This window comes from Haliotis cracherodii, unplaced genomic scaffold (genome assembly GCF_022045235.1).
Source record: "Haliotis cracherodii isolate W230 unplaced genomic scaffold, xgHalCrac1.p SCAF_12, whole genome shotgun sequence".
Lineage (NCBI taxonomy): Eukaryota > Metazoa > Mollusca > Gastropoda > Lepetellida > Haliotidae > Haliotis > Haliotis cracherodii.
Genome location: NW_027266267.1, coordinates 43,916,612 through 43,935,834, shown reverse-complemented (window position 1 = coordinate 43,935,834; position 19,223 = coordinate 43,916,612). Strand labels below are relative to the sequence as shown.

Sequence of the window (19,223 nt, the reverse complement as noted above, 5' to 3'; positions counted from 1 at the left end):
TGTGTGAAGCCCATTTCTGGTGTCCTCCGCCGTGATATTGCTGGAATATTGCTTAAAGCGGCGTAAAACCAAACTCACTCACTCTGGAGGTTACAAGGAGTTTCAGCAAACTTGGAATTACGCTGGTGAATAAATGCTGTATTGCACAAGTTGCAGTGTAGCATTGTGATAGAGATGAGTTTTTGTGTTGTTTCATAGGCTGTGAGCGTAGCTATGTGATATGAGGTTTACGCCCTTCCTTTAGTGTCTGAGACTTGAGTGGCCTTCTGGTCAAAGTTCCAGATTCCTCTCAAGCTGGCTTTCACAGGAGATAACGCTTGGATGAGATCATTAAAATTGCATCACAATGCTTTGGAGACCTTTGTAAGGTTGTTGGTTCCCATTTGACATCAAATAACATTGCTAATCTCTTGATAAATGAGACATGTTGTCAGGTCAGTAGTAGCAAGTCAGATAACATTTTACATTTGATAAATGAGACATGTTGTCAGGTCAGTAGTAGCAAGTCCGATAACATTTTACATTTGATAAATGAGACATGTTGTCAGGTCAATATTACCATGTCAGATAACATTATGTTGTCAAGGGAATACTAGCAAGTCAGATAGCATTTCACACTTGATAAATGAAATATGTTGTCAGGTCAATAGTACCAAGTCAGATAGCATTTCACACTTAATAAATGAGACTTGTTGTCAGGTCAATAGTACCAAGTCAGAAAACATTTAATACACATACTTAAGCCTAAGTTGTTCGATGAGCATTTCTTAGAAGTTGACGGATGACAAAGTAGACAAAATATATTGATAACAACTTCTTTAATAGACTATGGGTATCCCGGTTCGCCCCGATTATGTTTCAAGGTTTGTCAGCACCATACCCATGCTCGTGGGTTTCACCGAAGTGGTAAACGTCTGAGACCTGCATCACTTCGGGCTTTCCTCCCACGCCGCGATATAACTGGAATACTGTTAAAAGCGGCGTTAAACCCAACTCACTCACTCACTCACTAAATGACAATGGGTATGGGGTGATGTTTGGTGAAACAGCTTTCCTTTGAATAATAAAATGTGGGTAAAAGAGTGGTCTTACTTAAAGCATCTATTAAACAGAAATGAGAAACAACTTCAAAGTAGCATTGGATATTTTGTCAGTATTTTGTGGTTTTGAATGTGATGCATTATTCAGGAGTATTATAATGCTGACGAAGTTTTTTTTATGGTGAAATATAAACTGATTAAAAAATATGATAACCATTTGAATTTAAAATTTGATTGTAGTCAGGATATTTAATCTGCACTTAATGATACTGGTATGTCAGTAAGAAAATAAATTATTCAGAAGCTCTCCATTCAGATGTTCCCCATGTCTGATTATTGAATAAACATCAGTAGTCTCTTTTGACATGATAAATTGTTAATGTTCAATATTCATAACAAAAATATTAAAAAGGGAATTTTTCTTTTTAAGGGGGAAGAAAACTTATTTCAGGATACAATTTTACAAATGTTTGTTGGTTAAAAGTGTATTGATTCATGTAAGTGAAAGTGGTTGGAAATACTTCTGATTGTCTGGTACAGGAGCTGAAGATGCTGTTGTGATAGAAAACCTGTTTGTATGCGTGATGACAATTTCCATGTTTGAATAATAGAATAAAGAAGCAGCATCTGTAGCCGTGCGGCTTGAATAATGATCCAGGTGGCGTAAAACAATATGCACTTACTTGTGACTTCTACGTTGATCCTTGTGCCAGTGTGATTATAACAAAGTTTTTTTTCCAGAGTTTATACTATTTACTGAATAAAATATACAAGTTTAAAGAAGTTGAAGAACACCTGCTTCTTTTTTATTATAATATGAAAGAATCAATTATCCTTTTACATTTTTTAAGTCACATATATTCCTATGTGTAAATAAATGAATATATTCCTACGTATAAATAAATGAATATATTCCTACGTATAAATAAATGAATATATTCCTATATATACATACATTATAAACAAGTAAGGGGAAAATGATAACTCTCTAGATGTATGTACACATAGTGGTAGCTTTTATTGAAAAAACTCAACATATTTTTCCTTGAAACAGCTGTCAATGATAGGGCTCTAAACACAATTCCGCAACTCCCTCCTTGTAAAGTGTAATCTTGTAAATCCAGAAAATCGTGGGTAATTAACTATTGAAAACATTTATAAATTAACGAAGCAGTGTTACCATGGTTACTGATTAATATATATAACTCATAACGGTATGTTCTGCAGAGCTGTTGTCAGGAGAGCAGGATTTCTTGACTAGCAGGGCTGGGACTCCAGGGAGATTTAACTATATATGTCTAGCAGAGACAATGTCCAACAATGTGAAGACAGTTTCAATACCCCTGGCAGACCTGGCGGAATGTTGCAATAATGATATTGACTGCCGTGTCAGCACCTCGGAATAGTTTTTATGCTACTAGCAGACAACTGCTTATGAAGCCATTTGGAACAACATGCACATTCTTTGCCGCTAAGAGAACTTTTGTTTGGCTTAAGAAAGCTGGCTGTCATGAATTATGCATCTCTTCATCAAGAGTATTTGCATAGCGGCCAGACAGAAGAAAGAAACAGTAGGGCGTTCATGAATAAAGATGTGGCCGAGAACCCCATACATCATATCAGTTGCAGAATCGCAGAAAATCAGGCAGGGGTCATCGACGAGAGAGATTTATGCGGCTTTGATAGCAAGACAATTTTGCTGGAATAACTCAATAATAATGCCCCCCCTTTGTGGATTTTGAAGTCAGAAAGCGTTTCGAGAGTTTTGTTAGCTCACCTGGCTTGTCTGGAGAGGTTCGGGAGCGTTTGATACGTTTTTGAAATATGGACTCTTTTCATGCATGTGGGAAATAATACTTATTTATTCCTTGAGAGTTGGGGATGATCGGTTGTCTTGTAAGAAAAAGATTTTTTTAAATTGTTTTCCAAAAAGGATACAAGTGGAGTTTTGTGAGGAGGAATGAATGATGATGTCTGTTAATATTAGTGACAAATTTACTTGCCAGAAGAAAGTTTATATTTTAAATGAAGATTTTATGCAAAGTTGACAGCAAAAATAAGACGATTTTCGAAAATTATTGTGTGTTTTTGTTTATGTTTTTAATTACTTCGGGCAACTAAATTCCAATTATGTGAAAGCGGCTTGTAATAATTGAGACAAAGCAGTGATTGATATTATGAGCACGGGCCCAAGCTGTTGGTTACAATGTCAGCCAAGACACCGAGTCGGATCAACTGATCATTTAGTAAAATTACGGAAATGAACTTAAGTCCTCTGGGGGCACGGGTGGCCCAGTCGTCTAAGGCGCTGCGATTTGCTGTGCAGAGTTGCATCCCCTGGACACGCCAGAAACCTATGATTGTGGGTTTGAATCCCGGTTAAAATGTGTGAAGAACTATTAACATTTTCGCGGACAACGGCTGTTAGCATTAGGTAGATGGCAACATTGTAATAGATACATTTTGTGGACTATTGAAAATAAAAGTTCATTTCTAACCCAGTCTTGTAAACTTTTGATAGGACTATCACGCTCAGTTAATAAATGTCCATACTAAAATATACTGTAAATGCCGTCAAGAGTGAGTGAGTGAGTTGGGTTTAAGACCGCTTTTAACAGTATTACAGTTATATTGTGAGATGTCAGCTTAATGTGGGAGGAAAGGCTGAAGTGATGCAGGTTTCAGACGTTTATCACTTCAGTGAAAACCCACGAGCACAGGTATGGTGCTGACAAACCTAGAAACATAATCGGGACGAACCAGGATTTGAACCCACAATCATAGGGTTCTGGCATGCCCAAGGGACGCAACTCTGCTCAGCGACCAGACAATCCAGTGAGTGACGTCATGAGCACCGTCACACAAATCAACCATGCCTGACTACCCGATCAATTTAGTCGCCTTACGATATCACAGGTTGCTGGAGCCCTATATTCTTACCCAGAATCCCCAATTACCCCCAAAGTATCACTGAACAGCAGGGGGCACAGGTGGGACTCACATGACCACTTTAGAAACCTAATTGACTGTTTGATACATTTATTTTCGGATGCCTATTTCACAATATATGCATTTTCGATACTTTTCTTCGCATCAATAAGAATTCATAAAGACATATGGTTAATTGTCACATTGAGATCTATATGAAAATACGCATCTTGCAAAGATATATATTATGATTCATTCATTAATAGTGTTGTCATTGTTGTCTTACCTTGTCACGTTCAGACAATGTGCTTTAAAAAAGCCCCACATCAGCTGTACTGCTCCGTAACAGTCTATTGATGCTGTACAGCTTCCCATAGGGTGCGGGGGCACGGGTGGCCAGTCGTCTAAGGCACCGTAATTCCCTGTGCAGAGTTGCATCCCTTGGGCACGCAAGACACCTTTGATTGTGGGTTGGAATCCCAGTTCGCCTCGATTATGTTTCTGGGTTTGTCACCATCATACCCGTGCTCATGGGTTTCACCGAAGTGGTAAACGTCTGAGACCTGCATCACTTCGGGCTTTTCTCCCACATTAAGATGACACGCCGTGATATAACTGTAATACTGTTAAAAGCGGCGTTAAACCCAACTCACTCACTCACTCACCGCACAGAGTGTCTTTGGTCTGGTGGATAGAGCGTCTGCCGGTTGTTTGATTCCCGGCTGCGTCATACCAAGGAAGATAGTACATGCTGTTACCCTTCAAACATTTAAACATATTACCCGGTACTTTAAGAAAAGGTTTTTGGGTGGAATACAATTTTATAACTTTTTGGGGTTGCATTTTGATTTTACAGTTAAAAGCATTACAAATAGCTGTGGTACATTAAGAAAAACATATATGAGTTTGACCAGTAATGTCTTAACTTGCCTTTTCAGTACCTTATGTTGCTAAATAGTATTGAGTAAGCTCAGAAGGATTTCCTTGAATGTTGGCATTTTGTGTTGAATTCTTTGTTAAATACGTTTTTTTCACCCTATTGTTATTTTGTAAGGTGTAACCAATTAAAATGTTTTTGTTTGAAATATGCATGTTGATTTGCCTGTTATTAAGAAGCCAGTTTTCCATATAGGACCAGACAGGGCATACTTTTTGACATTCCAAAAATAGGCAAGAAAATTTGATTGATCTGATGTAAATAAGATATTTTTAGCCTCCAGATGGTGCAGGCGTTATTGTCAGTATGTCTAGGACCAGTAGGAGGGGATATACCATGTTATACAACGCATTCATATCTTTAGATATCTAGGTGATAAGTGTCCTTAAGCAGATACTGCAGTACCGTATTCAATGCAATAAGAGCCCAGGGCTTCTTAAAATTAGAAATAGGGGGCTTTTATTAGATTATTATTTCGGTGAAAAAAATAGAGTTGAAAGATGAATTTTCTGGTTTTTGCCGACAGCCTGAAATGTTTATATACGAGAGATATATTTTTCCAGAATTTAATTGCCCATTATTAAGTGTGCATGTAACACACGAGTGCGTAATTTACGCGAATAAATAAGTCTTGTGTACATTGATCAATTGGAAGGGGTGCTAATTTGGATTGTTCACTAGCCAATACATAAGCAAATATCGCCGTTGGCACTTATTAGAGCGGGGCTTATTACGTCAAATACGGTATGTCGTTTTATGGATATGAATAAGCCTGTCCCAAAGAAACATGTCTGTCAGTGGTACATAAATAAAATACATGAAATAATCAAATTAGGTTTGGAGCTACATTTGGGCGGAATGATTACAGTATCTCAAAAATCAAAAAAAATTCTTTGCGTGGATCGATGCTCATGATGTCAATCACTGGATTGTCTGGTCCAGACTCGATTATTTACAGACCGCTGTCATATATCTGGAATATACCTGAGTGTGGAGTTAAACAACAAACAAACAAATCAAACAAATTCTGCCAAAAATGCTTTCAGTTCCTGCTTTTAAGAGAAACAAGTTTTTTTAATTAAACCCACCATGTAGAGCGAACAATGTTTCTTTAAAACCTATGGCAAAATGTTTTTTCAACAGTTATTTTCTTGAATGTGTGTTTTCATTTTTAGAATACCAGTCTCCTAACCAGAATATCAAATAGCCACTCAAGGTTTAATCTAGGAGTCCAAACATTGGGCAGGCAAATTGGGAAAAAGTCGATGATTTTTTCATGTTCTTATTTTCGTAAATTCTGAGAAAAGTTTTTATTCAAATTTGGAATTTTTACTGTCATTTTGTTGGTGCAGACTGAGCAAGTCTAGATATATCCCCACAGTCTCACAAGAATTCAATGCTTTTGCAGTATGTTCTAGCTCTTTTTACAGACCCGAGTGTTCTTGTGCTTGGTGAGGCTGAGGATATGCACCACAGGTTTCGGGCCTTGTAAATCATGGTCATGTATATTCATGATATGTAAATTACAAGCAACATGATTGGCTAAAATTAGGGTTGCTGTCGCATGCCCATGGTAATTGTTTCATCAATATTCATAGGCATGTCTGGTGGTTTGAGTCTGTGTATTAGTAGTATTGGAACAGGCACATAGTGGAATTGCCTGGAATTTTACTTATCCATGTTTCTAGTAACTGTGTTTTGAAGGTGAGGTGAAATGAGGTTTAATGTTCGAGTTTATTTCACTCACACAGTGACGTGCATGCATGTGTGTGTATGGACCCGTGAAGATCCAGGGTAGATTAGGTCTTCAGCAACCCATAAGACGGCCTCACTGCACACTTTGGATAGTGGAAATACCAACTTGAATATAAACACAAACACGGTTTATTGAGAAGCAGTTGTAGCAAGTATATAACAATGTCAATTAAAGAATAGGAATTACACAATAGACATCTGGTGAGTTCTGCTGGGGTCAAGAGTTCTACCCACTTGTGTCCAGTCGCATTGATTTTGAGTCGTGTTTTTGGCTCGGGGTCAGCAGTCATATTAATTTGGAGACACATTAATTTGAAGATTTACAGTATTTCAGTGTTTTGTGTAGTTGGTGTTTGTGGGTTACAGTTCTTGAATATCACTCAGAGGGGAATTAAGGTGTTAACTTGTTCCACTGGAAACCTGGAATTTTGTCTCGGCATAGTTTAAACCTGTTCATGGTGCCCTCTGCTGGGGTATTTCTGCAGTGCTGTTAAAATCGGCATGAAACCTCATTCACTCTCCATTTGCTTTTCATAGGAGAATGTGAAAATTTGACAGTCTGTGGTTGCACAGCTTTCTTTCCAGCATGTCTAGTAAAGTTTTTCGGAATTTGAGTAGAAGTTAACTTGAAGCCCATATATTGAAAAGTTTTCACATTTATTCATGTTTTGTCTGTAAAGCAAGTAGTTTGAAGACATGGAGCACGCTTCTATTGAATGTATGGCTGTGTTTGTGCCTGTTTATATTAGGTCAAGTTTGTCAAGTTAAGCAAAATAAAGCACCAACCATGTACCAATATTGAGACTAGATTTGTTTTGCAAGTGTATAACCCAAGTTATATACCAGTACCTATACACTTGTTTGTTTCTAGTGTATAACCTAAGTTATATAGCAGTACCTAGACACTTGTTTGTTTCCAGTGTATAACCTAAGTTATATACCAGTACCTAGACACTTGTTTGTTTCTAGTGTATAACCCAAGTTATATACCAGTACCTAGACACTTGTTTGTTTCTAGTGTATAACCTAAGTTATATAGCAGTACCTAGACACTTGTTTGTTTCTAGTGTATAACCTAAGTTATATAGCAGTACCTAGACACTTGTTTGTTTCTAGTGTATAACCTAAGTTATATAGCAGTACCTAGACACTTGTTTGTTTCTATTGTATAACCTAAGTTATATAGCAGTACCTAGACACTTGTTTGTTTCTAGTGTATAACCTAAGTTATATAGCAGTACCTAGACACTTGTTTGTTTCTAGTGTATAACCTAAGTTATATAGCAGTACCTAGACACTTGTTTGTTTCTAGTGTATAACCTAAGTTATATAGCAGTACCTAGACACTTGTTTGTTTCTAGTGCATAACCTAAGTTATATACCAGTACCTAGACACTTGTTTGTTTCTAGTGTATAACCTAAGTTATATACCAGTACCTAGACACTTGTTTGCAGTGATTGTATAACCCAAGTTATATACCAGTACCTAGACACTTGTTTGCAGTGAGTGTATAACCCAAGTTATATACCAGTACCTAGACACTTGTTTGCAGTGAGTGTATAACCCAAGTTATATACCAGTACCTAGACACTTGTTTGCAGTGAGTGTATAACCCAAGTTATATACCAGTACCTTGACACTTGTTTGCAGTGAGTGTATAACCCAAGTTATATACCAGTACCTAGACACTTGTTTGCAGTGAGTGTATAACCCAAGTTATATACCAGTACCTTGACACTTGTTTGCAGTGAGTGTATAACCCAAGTTCTATGGCTGTATCTAGACTTTCCATAAAGTCTAGTGCAATAACTAGCCTTTGTCAAAATGTACAAGAGGTATAAACAGTTTCCAATTACTTGTTGAGGACAGACATTTTTTGTTTGACAGATCTTCCTAAAACTGCAGAACTTCTGCCAAAGGCTGAACGTGACACATGGTTAATCTAACCCAAGACATCTATTCACGACCAGTGAAGATCCGGGGTAGAATAGGTCTTTAGTAACCCATGCGTGCCGTAAAAGGTGACAATGCTTATTGTAAAAGACGACTAACGGGATCGGGTGGTCAGACTCGCTGACTTGGTTGATGCATGTCTTTGATCCTAATTGCGTGGATTGATGCTTGTGATGTCAATCACTGGATTGTCTGCTCCAGACTCGATTATTTACAGACCACCATCATATAGCTGTAATATTGCCGAGTGCGGCGTTAAGCAACAAAGCAACAATACATCTATTCACACTGTTGAAAAATAGGCTTCTGCCCCTGCATCCACATTCCCCTGCGTTATATAGAAAATTGAGTCATGTCATCGGTATAATCTCATTGGGTGTAATAGAGAGGTTCACTTGAGACCATTTTGCATATAAATGACATTTGCAATTCATCTCTGTCACAGACCAAGAATAGCAAATAGGAGAATGCCTACGATTTCCATATTCAAGCTCTGGTTGGTTCATGCATACAAATAAGCTGATTTGCTAATAAAATATTTCAGTGTGAGGCTGCATCTCATGACTACTAAGAGCCTTATTTCCATACCATGCATGTGTATTCTGACATGGGAACACTTAGCACGGAGTGTTTTGCTGCACTTATCTAGGGTAGAGAGAATAGGAGTTGTTTGGTGTGTTGTTGGAGTGTACAGACAAATAGTTGCCCTCTGCTGGTCAACATGATTTGCCAGGTGAGATATTTATTTCCATAATTGTGTCTTTTTTTAAATGTGAGGCAGACTAGTGTATGGGAGCAGTGTGTTGTCAGAAGTAGTGGTGTGGTATGTAGTAGCATTCAGGGTGAGAAGTAGTTGTGTGGTATGTAGTAGCACTATGTCAGTGGTGGCTGTGTGGTATTAGTAGTATATAGTCAGAGGTAGTTGTGTGGTATATAATAGCATAGTCAGTGGTAGTTGTGTAGTGCGTATTAGGAGTTGAAGTCAGAGGTAATTGTAGCGTATGGCAGCTGTGTAAAGTCAGAGGTAACTGTGTAGCGTATGGCAGCTGTGTAAAGTCAGAGGTAGCTGTGTAGCGTATGTCAGCTGTGTAAAGTCATAGGTAGCTGTGTTGTAAGTGTAAAGTTGTAGGTAGTTGTGTCGTGCACAGTAGCAGTGTAAAGTGAGAGGTAGTTGTGTGGTGTATAGTAGCAGTGTAAAGTCAGAGGTAGTTGTGTAGTGCACAGTAGCAGTGTAAAGTGAGAGGTAGTTGTGTGGTGTATAGTAGCAGTGTAAAGTCAGTTAGTTGTGTAGTGTATAGTAGCTGTGTAAAGTCAGAGGTAGTTGTGTGGTGTATAGTAGCTGTGTAAAGTCAGAGGTAGTTGTGTGGTGTATAATAGCATAAAGTCAGTGTTAGTTGTGTGGTGTATAGTAGCAATGTAAAGTCAGAGGTAGTTGTGTGGTGTATAATAGCATAAAGTCAGAGGTAGTTGTGTGGTGTATAATAGCATAAAGTCAGAGTTAGTTGTGTGGTGTATAGTAGCAGTGTAAAGTTAGAGTTAGTTGTGTAGTGTATGGCAGCTGTGTAAAGTCAGAGGTAGTTGTGTGGTGTATAGTAGAATTGTAAAGTCAGAGGTAGTTGGGTGGTGTATAGTATAGACTGGTTGAGATCCGAGAATATGCTTTCCCATGGTAGGAATCAATACCATTTCTGTTTCTCATCATTTTTAACCGTTTCCAGATATAGGAAATCTAATACCGAGTGGTGTTAAGCTGACAAATTACTATAAAAAGGTGTATTTAGCTATTAAAAATTTGCCTCAGTCACACTTAATGCACACATAACCCTAAGAGTATGACAATATCATACAATCATATAAATAACAAAAATCCATTTACCTGCATATATGTTTATTCATGATAAAGTAACATACTTTCAAGTCATCCTGACCTGTTTTTGATGTGGATTTTGTGTCAAAATCCAAGATGGCCACCGTACCAAAGGTCACATGGTCAGGGTCACATGGTATCAACCAAGATCAGAGTTAATTGAACCCCATACTACACTGAATATATTTTAATATATTGCTATCTTGACAGCTAATCATTGAATATGCAAATTATATAGCATTTGTTGAAAGGTGAGTAGGATCTGCTGCATCATTCGTGACCAACTCGTGTTATTCCGGGACAAGCCGAATAGCAACTCGTGCCCCTCTCATGGCCATTTTTGCGACCGGGTTCCGTCTTGGCCTAAACGTGCATACCTAAAACAATTGTCAACTCGTTGCGTAGTGGTTGACATAAATTTCTCCATATATTATATATATCTCAGATGCAATTTAAAGCTCATCTGGACATGCAGAATTATAAGTATGTTTGAACACATTTAACTGTGTCTTGGGTATATTTTTAAATGCAAGACATATGTAAAATCAAAAATTATTTCTGAGGGATTCTTTGACGTAGAACTTTAACTCATACGTGCATTCTGATTGGTTTGTCGTATTTTTGCACATAACATTCATCGATACGGGGACTAGTCTTGTTGCAGGGGCGAGTGGTGACGAATGTTGGATTAACAAGACTTGACTGTTTTTTTGTTTTAGAAATAATTTATCTTCAGGTTTTACTCCCAAAATAAAATCATTGCATATGAACTGACACACAATGGTATCACATGCTATGGCATTAGCAAATGTTTAAAGTGGCATAAAATCCAACTTAATATTTAGTTACTTCTAACTAACACCCCCCCCCCCCCCCCCCCCCCCCCCCACACACACACACACACACACACACACACACACTCACTAAAAAAAGTCATTACTCTGGACTAGAACAAGCAGACACACACACACGCAGAAGCACATGCACACGCACACTCAAACAGACACAGAGACAGACAGATACACACACACACATGTGCATGCACAGACACACAGACACTCACAGACAGAGACACGCTCAGACAGACACACAATGACACATGGACACAGCCACTCACACACTGACACACAGCCACACACACATAACGTGACACACACACACTACCGGTATATATATAAAATAATAAAGTCCATGTTAGTCCAACATCTTCTTTATATCAGTTTCAGACAGAGTACTTTCGCTGTCTCATGTCTCTTCAGTGTAACTGACAACGACAATACTGATACTCGTCAGTGTATTGATATTAAGAAGATGTTGGATAACGTGGACTTTATTGTTTTATGATATATTACATGTACACCGAGTGAACATTTACCTCATTTTTGTGTGTCTCTCTCTCTCTCTCTCTCTCTCTCTCTCTCTCTCTCTCTCTCTCTCTCTCTCTCTCTCTCTCTCTCTCTCTCTCTCTCTCCATATATATAGAAACACCCAATCTCACCTCACCTTACCCTGAACAGTTGTTGCATATTTCCAAACGAACAGTGCATCTTTAATAAACAGGCATTGACAGAGGTTAACAAATATGCAATTCGGTGTCATAATGTAAATATTTATGAGATAATTATCAATAGTAAATTGAGTTTAGCTTTTTGATGCTGACGTTCACAATTACCATATCTGTATTTTCATGAATCTAAAATTTCTGTTGGAATATCCATGACATCCCAGCTTGTGTAGTCGACGATGTCTCCTGAACAGTAACGAAGTAGTTATGAAGGCGTGTTGGTACATGTGGCGATAGCGGTCAGGTCTGCGTGTGATGGTACAGGTAGTCAGACGTGTGCTCGCTGCCATGGATTGTCGGCGATGAAGACTCGGCCTGAAACCTTAAACCTGTTTGAATGAAAGATGCCCTACTTCATTGCAACAGTAATAGAATAAAACTTTGGTCAAAAAACTTTTCTTGCCATGATGAAGAAGGACTGGCACTTAACAAGGCACACCACACACCCCCCACACCCCCCACATAACCCACACCCCCCACATACCCCACATACCCCCCACCCCCCACATAACCCACATACCCCACACCCCCCACATACCCCACACACCCCACATAACCCACACCCGCCACAGCCCTCACTTTCACTTGCCGTAAAAGGCGACTATGCTTGTCGTAAGAGGCGACTAACAGGATCGGGTGGTCAGGCTAGCTGACCTGGTTGATGCATGTCATCGTATCCCAATAGCGTGGATCGATGCTCCTGATATCAATCACTAGATTGTCTGGTCCAGACTCCAATTTTTAACGACCGCCGTCATATAGCTGGAATATAGCTGAGTGCGGTGTTAAACAACAAACAAACAGACTTTTACTTGACAGTTTCACATCAGTCTGTATGCACAGTCTTCTTGTGCTGCATCAAATACATCTCAAACACTGGCCCTCACTCTGATAACCTCCATTTAAGCCAGACAAATTTCTTTTCTTGTGTCTAACAGACTTTCAAGGCAGTTGGAAATCTTCAAAGTTGCCTCTTTAAGGCATTTTCTTTAAAACAGAAATAACACTAACAAAAAGATGGCACAAAGAGCACAGTTTCAATCCACCGCAGCAATTTAATTTATTTAATTTTCTTTGGTTGAAAATGAAGTAACTCCGCCTGATGTAAGCAAATGACTGACCACCATCTGGAATATGAATATGAAAATATATAACTTCTTTGATAGGCATTTAGAAGTTGGAGTACTACAAAAAGGATAAGAATTTATGGATGAACAACTTCTTTATTACAATTAAGAGCGACATTTCGGTGTAGGTTCTAACACCGTTATCAAGCAAGTGATTTACAGAGTGCAGTAAGCTAGTATATGTACACGTAGGAGGCAATGTTTATACAGTAGGGTAGATATTGTATACTGGAGTAGCGAAGCCTGTTGTGTACACACAAGGGCAGTGATGATGACCATGGGTGAAGTCAGTGCCATGATACAAAGGATGAAGCCAGTAATGTAAACAACGGGATTATGGCTGATTGGGGTCTTTGATGAGTTGATGGTACGCCAGTGGTATGTAATAGCCTTGGTCACGGTTGATTGAGGGCTGAAGTCTTTTGATGTGGATGGCTTCTTGTAGTTTCCTGATCTTGATAACGGTGTTAGAACCTACACCGAAACGTCGCTCTTAATTGTAATAAAGAAGTTGTTCATCCATAAATTTCTTATCCTTACTTATGAAAATATATGTTGTGGAAACCCGAGAGGATATTTCCAACATGGTGTTTTCTATCTATTTCCCCAATTTCTATATCTAACTCATGTTGATATATTTGATATCAAAAAGACATGAGGGTGAGATTCTCTATCACTCGTCACACTGAAGCCCTGGCTCGATTCCCCACATGGGTACAATGTGTGAAGCCCATTTCTGGTGTCCCCTGCTGTGATATTGCTGGAATATTGCTAAAAGCGGCGTAAGACCATACTCACCCACTCTGGAGTAACTTAGTTAGATATACACATCATTCAGACATTCACACAAAGTACAGTTGCAATTGTTTCTTTTTTTAGTATTTCGAGACTAAGTTGCTACAAATATATATTCATCCTTGAAGCAAAGCAAACTGTTCTATCCTTGAACTAAAAATAGACAAGGGGAGACTCTGATGGTAACAGACAAGCTGACTTTGTTTCGAAAAATATACTTGTATGACTACCGCCAATGTTTTGTTCGGCAACAAAGATTTATTATGTACTTGAATTGCTGGTCCACAGGGACTGGCAGTCACATGAATTACAGGGCCAACCCTAATTTTACTGGTAAAAAGGACTGCCTCCGTGGTCTAGTGGTAGAGTGTCGCCCGGAGAGCGGAGGGTCCGGGGTTTGATCCCCGACTGCGTCATACCAAAAGACGTTAAAAGATGGTACTTATTGTTACCCTGTCTGGCGCTCGGCATTAAGGGGCTAAAACAAGGACTGGTCGGCTCGGAGTCAGTATACTGTGTCCGAGTGGGGTATTCATGTTAAACTGCGGCATGGTATCTCAGTGAGCTAGCACTATAAATCAGCATCAGTCCGGACTAGTACAAGCAGCCACACAAACACACACGAACATGCACGTCGCTATAAGTATATAAGTGCAGAAATCTTGGACGCGAAGTTAAAACCCCATTTCACCTCACCTACTGGTAAAAAACTGGTAATTACCGGTAAACAGGAACACTGTTTATGTAACTGAATTGGTGTTAACTCACTCGATCTCTCCACAGATGTTTCAGCAAGTAGCAATGTCAACACCAGATTTGTTTATCAGAACAGATTGCTGCTGTGCATAAACATGGATACTATGAATATAGATAGGTAGTGTATTAAACAGTCTGTGCAGCATCTGGTTCGTGAGAAGAGATACTATAGAGTAGGTGCAGCAGTCACTCCTCATTGGGTATATGGTAGTCTCACCTGGAAAGAGTTGGAAAGTGTGTTGTTCATTGAGAAAATCTTAAAGAGAGTACATTATAAGTCTTTGCAAGAACATTCATGAAGAAACTGCACAAGTAATGGTAAATATATAATTATTGATATATGGACTCTATTTTGTGGGCGTTGTTCTACTGGGTGTGAGGTGATTGTTACTGGATGATGTCTGCGGGATAGGTACCTGGAGTCCACCCATTGTGGATGTCACTGTTGTTGACTGGCAATGCTGGTACGGATACAAGTGATACTATTTCATATGGAGGGGCAGTGGGATAGCACAGTGGTTAATGCTTTGACTCCTGGGTTTGATTCCCAACATGGGTACACAGACAACCTAATGAAGGAATGATGTTGACTGTAGTTATCCATATTTGCTTGTAAGTTTAGAAGTTAACCTCCACCCCCCACCCAACACACCCCCACCCCCACCCCCCAACACACGCACACACACACACCCAACACACCCACCCAACACCCCCCCCACACCCACTCAAACACCCCCCCCCCCCCCCCCCCACACACACACACACACACACACACACACACACACACTCAAAACAAAAAAAACCCACCAAACACCCACACACCCACACCCACCCACCCACCCACACCCAACACCCACACACACACAAAACACACACACACAAAACACACACACACACACACACACACACACACACACACACACACACACACACACACACACACACACACACACACACACACACACACACACACACACACTATCTCCCTCCTCCTCAGAACACTTCATTCAGTGTTCCAGATGAAAAAGCCTCCACCTCGCAAACAAATTTCAGTGAATTTGGTGATATAAGTTTTTGAATTACCTGACAAGTGTTTTTGCTGAGGTGGTAAGTTTTTTGGATGACTTGATATTTTTTATTGCTATTAACGGCTATACACGGCCACGAGTCTCTTCGTGAAAATCCAGAAGGACAATACTTTCTTCCCAAGTCAGCTTGTGTTGCACGCACCAGTCCGACCACCAGTCTGTACTGAGACCCGTGAAGATTCCGGGGTAGAATAGGTCTTCAGCAACCCATGCTTGCCGTAAAAGGTGTCTATGCTTGTCGTAAAAGGCGACTAACGGGATCGGGTGGTCAGGCTCGCTGACTTGGTTGATGCATGTCATCGATCCCAATGGCGTGGATCGATGCTCCCCGTATGTCAGTCACTGGATTGTCTGGTCCAGACTCGATTATTTACAGACCGCCGTCATATAGCTGAAATATTGCTGAGTGTGGCGTTAAACAACCAACCAACCAACCAACCAACCAATCAATATGTAGACCGGCTGAATGATGATACACATGGTCTCTGCATCCCAGTGTTCACAGACTGACTTGTGTTGCAGGTTACTGACGCCCCCGCCGTCACCCCCACCAACACCGCAGCAACGCAGCAGATACAGCAGCTGCTTCCCCAACAACTACCTCTCACCATGTCGGCCGCTGGCATCATCATACAGAACCACCTTGGTCAACATGCTGTTGTACGTACCCTTTGTTTGTTTGTTTCTTTGTTTAACGCCGCTCTCAGCAATATTCCAGCTATATGACAGTGGTCTGTAATAATCGAGACTGGAGCAGACAATCCAGTGATTGACATCATGAGCATCGATCTATGTAATTGGAACGTGTATCAAACAAGTCAGCGCACCTGACCACCCGATCCTGTTAAGTGGCCTCTTATGGCGAGCATGGGTTGCTGAAGACCTATATTCCAGCCCTGGATCTTCACGGATCGAATGTACCCAACTAACACAGATAAACTTACAGGCGTTGCCGGACCAAATATACCACTCCAGTTTGGATAGGGATATTTGTATCACCCCTGATACTCAGTGGTAGAAATACCGTATTCAATGTAATAAGCGCCCCGCTCTAATAAGCACCCACGTCGAGATTTGCTAATATATTGGCTATTGAACAATCCCAATTAGCACCCCTTCCTTCCCCTATTCGCGTATAATACGCAGTCGTGTGAAATATGCACCCTTTATTATGGGCAATTAAATTCAGGAAAAATATATCTGTTGTACATAAACATTTCAGGCCATCAGCATAAATCATGAATTTATCTCTCAACTCTCAATAAGAGCCCCCTATTTCTGATTTTGAGAGCGCCCTGGGCACTTATTACGTCAAATACGGTAAACCTTTTTTAGTCCACTAGTCCTGATAATGATAACATATAATGGACTAGTGTCAGATTCTCATTATGTCAAGTGTCTTTATATAGAATGATATGTCCGATCAGCAACATCAACCAGGCAATTATCGACCGCATGCCCAGTTCATTCTGTTGTCAGCCAATCAGGAAACAGTTGTCTGTTAGTGGGCGTGGCCTTATCTTTCAAACATTAAAGCAAGAGAACAATCAACTGCAATTTTTTTATTCTTCAGTGAATGTGCTTCGGGATTCCTGGTTAGAATTATTATATTATACATTGATGCAGTGGACTTATCCAGTCATCTCTGCTCAAATGCGTTCTATTTTATTGTTCCCCCATCTGTGGATCCATAGGCCTTACCATTCTCAACTCCCTGGGGAGTATACTAAACATGCTGCAGAGAAGGTTTTTATATCCAACTCACATATTGGGTACCCAGTCCCTGCTGGGTGAACAGAGGCACATTTGAACGAAGTCACTTGCCGAGGGTGACACCACACGTTTTGACGCTCGTGTTTCGGGTGACTGTACGTATTTGTGTTTCCATGATCTGATGAATGTAGTGTACAAGAGTGGGAGTGATAACACTGCAAAGACCTGTATTACTATAATACAGTATAAGATCCGAGCATCTGGCATTTAATACCACTTCCCCACTCCGCACCAAGCATCTAATACACGTGAATATCGGCGTAAGATAGATCAACAGCAACCCATGCTTGTCGTAAGAGGCGACTAACGGGATCAGGTGGTCAGGCTCGCTGACTTGTTTGATGCATGTCATCCTAATTGTGTGGATCGATGCTCATGATGTCAATCACTGGATTGTCTGGTCCAGTGCGTCTTAAAACAACAAACCCACAAAAGAAAAGCGAGCCAACCTGTCGGCATTCAAGAACGCATTTTATAGACCTGTTATGTTTATGATTGTATTTTGTGTCTATTGCCAGGAGAAAGTTCCTCTGCTTGACCTGTTCATGTGTCAGTTTGTTGATGATGTTGTGTTTGTCTAGATTCCCGTGACGGCGGCGCTCCCGGCGGGGTTGTCTATCACCCACCAGGACATCCAGCAGCTTCAGCAGCAGCTACTGCTCCAGCAACAAATGCAGGTAGCTACACAGTGTGGTACTTGATTACCTGGGCCACCGCTCCACAAAGATACAGTAGTGCTGAGGTCATCATTAATTTAACATACACTTATGACTGTCATAATGCTAAGATCGTCGTAATTCCCATACTTCAACATAAACTTACAATCGTCATGATGCTAAGATCGTCGAAATTCCCATACTTTGACATAAACTTACAATCGTCATAATGCTAAGATCGTCGTAATTACCATACTTTGACATAAACTTACAATGGTCATAATGCTAAGATCGTCGAAATTCCCATACTTTGACATAAACTTGCAATCGTCATAATGCTAAGATCGTCGTAATTACCATACTTTGACATAAACTTACAATCGTCATAATGCTAAGATCGTCGTAATTCCTATACTTTAATATAAACTTACAATCGTCATAATGCTAAGATCGTCGTAACTCCCACACTTTAACACAAACTTACAATCGTCATGATGCTAAGATCGTTGTAATTCCCACACTTTAACATAAACTTACAATCGTCATGATGCTAAGATCGTCGAAATTCCCATACTTTGACATAAACTTACAATCGTCATAATGCTAAGATCGTCGTAATTACCATACTTTGACATAAACTTACAATGGTCATAATGCTAAGATCGTCGTAATTCCCATACTTTGACATAAACTTACAATGATCGTAATCTGAAGACCATCGTAATTCCTATACTTTAACATAAACTTACAATCGTCATAATGCTAAGATCGTCGTAATTCCCATACTTTAACATAAACTTACAATCGTCATAATGCTAAGATCGTCGTAACTCCCACACTTTAACATAAACTTACAATGATCATAATGCTAAGATCGTCGTAACTCCCACACTTTAACATAAACTTACAATCGTCATAATGCTAAGATCGTCGTAACTCCCACACTCTAACATAAACTTACAATCGTCATGATGCTAAGATCG

At 39.8% G+C, this 19,223-nt stretch overlaps 1 protein-coding gene across 1 annotated transcript in view; it reads left to right on the top strand.

The window, feature by feature from the left end:
- The window catches only part of LOC139458447 (POU domain, class 2, transcription factor 3L-like), a 54,471-nt gene that overhangs the window by 18,228 nt on the left and 17,020 nt on the right, over positions 1-19,223 (top strand). The window contains exons 3-4 of the mRNA XM_071239885.1: positions 16,334-16,471; positions 18,166-18,261. Of these exons, the coding sequence (XP_071095986.1) occupies positions 16,334-16,471; positions 18,166-18,261 (234 nt within the window). The remainder of the gene's footprint in view (positions 1-16,333; positions 16,472-18,165; positions 18,262-19,223) is intronic.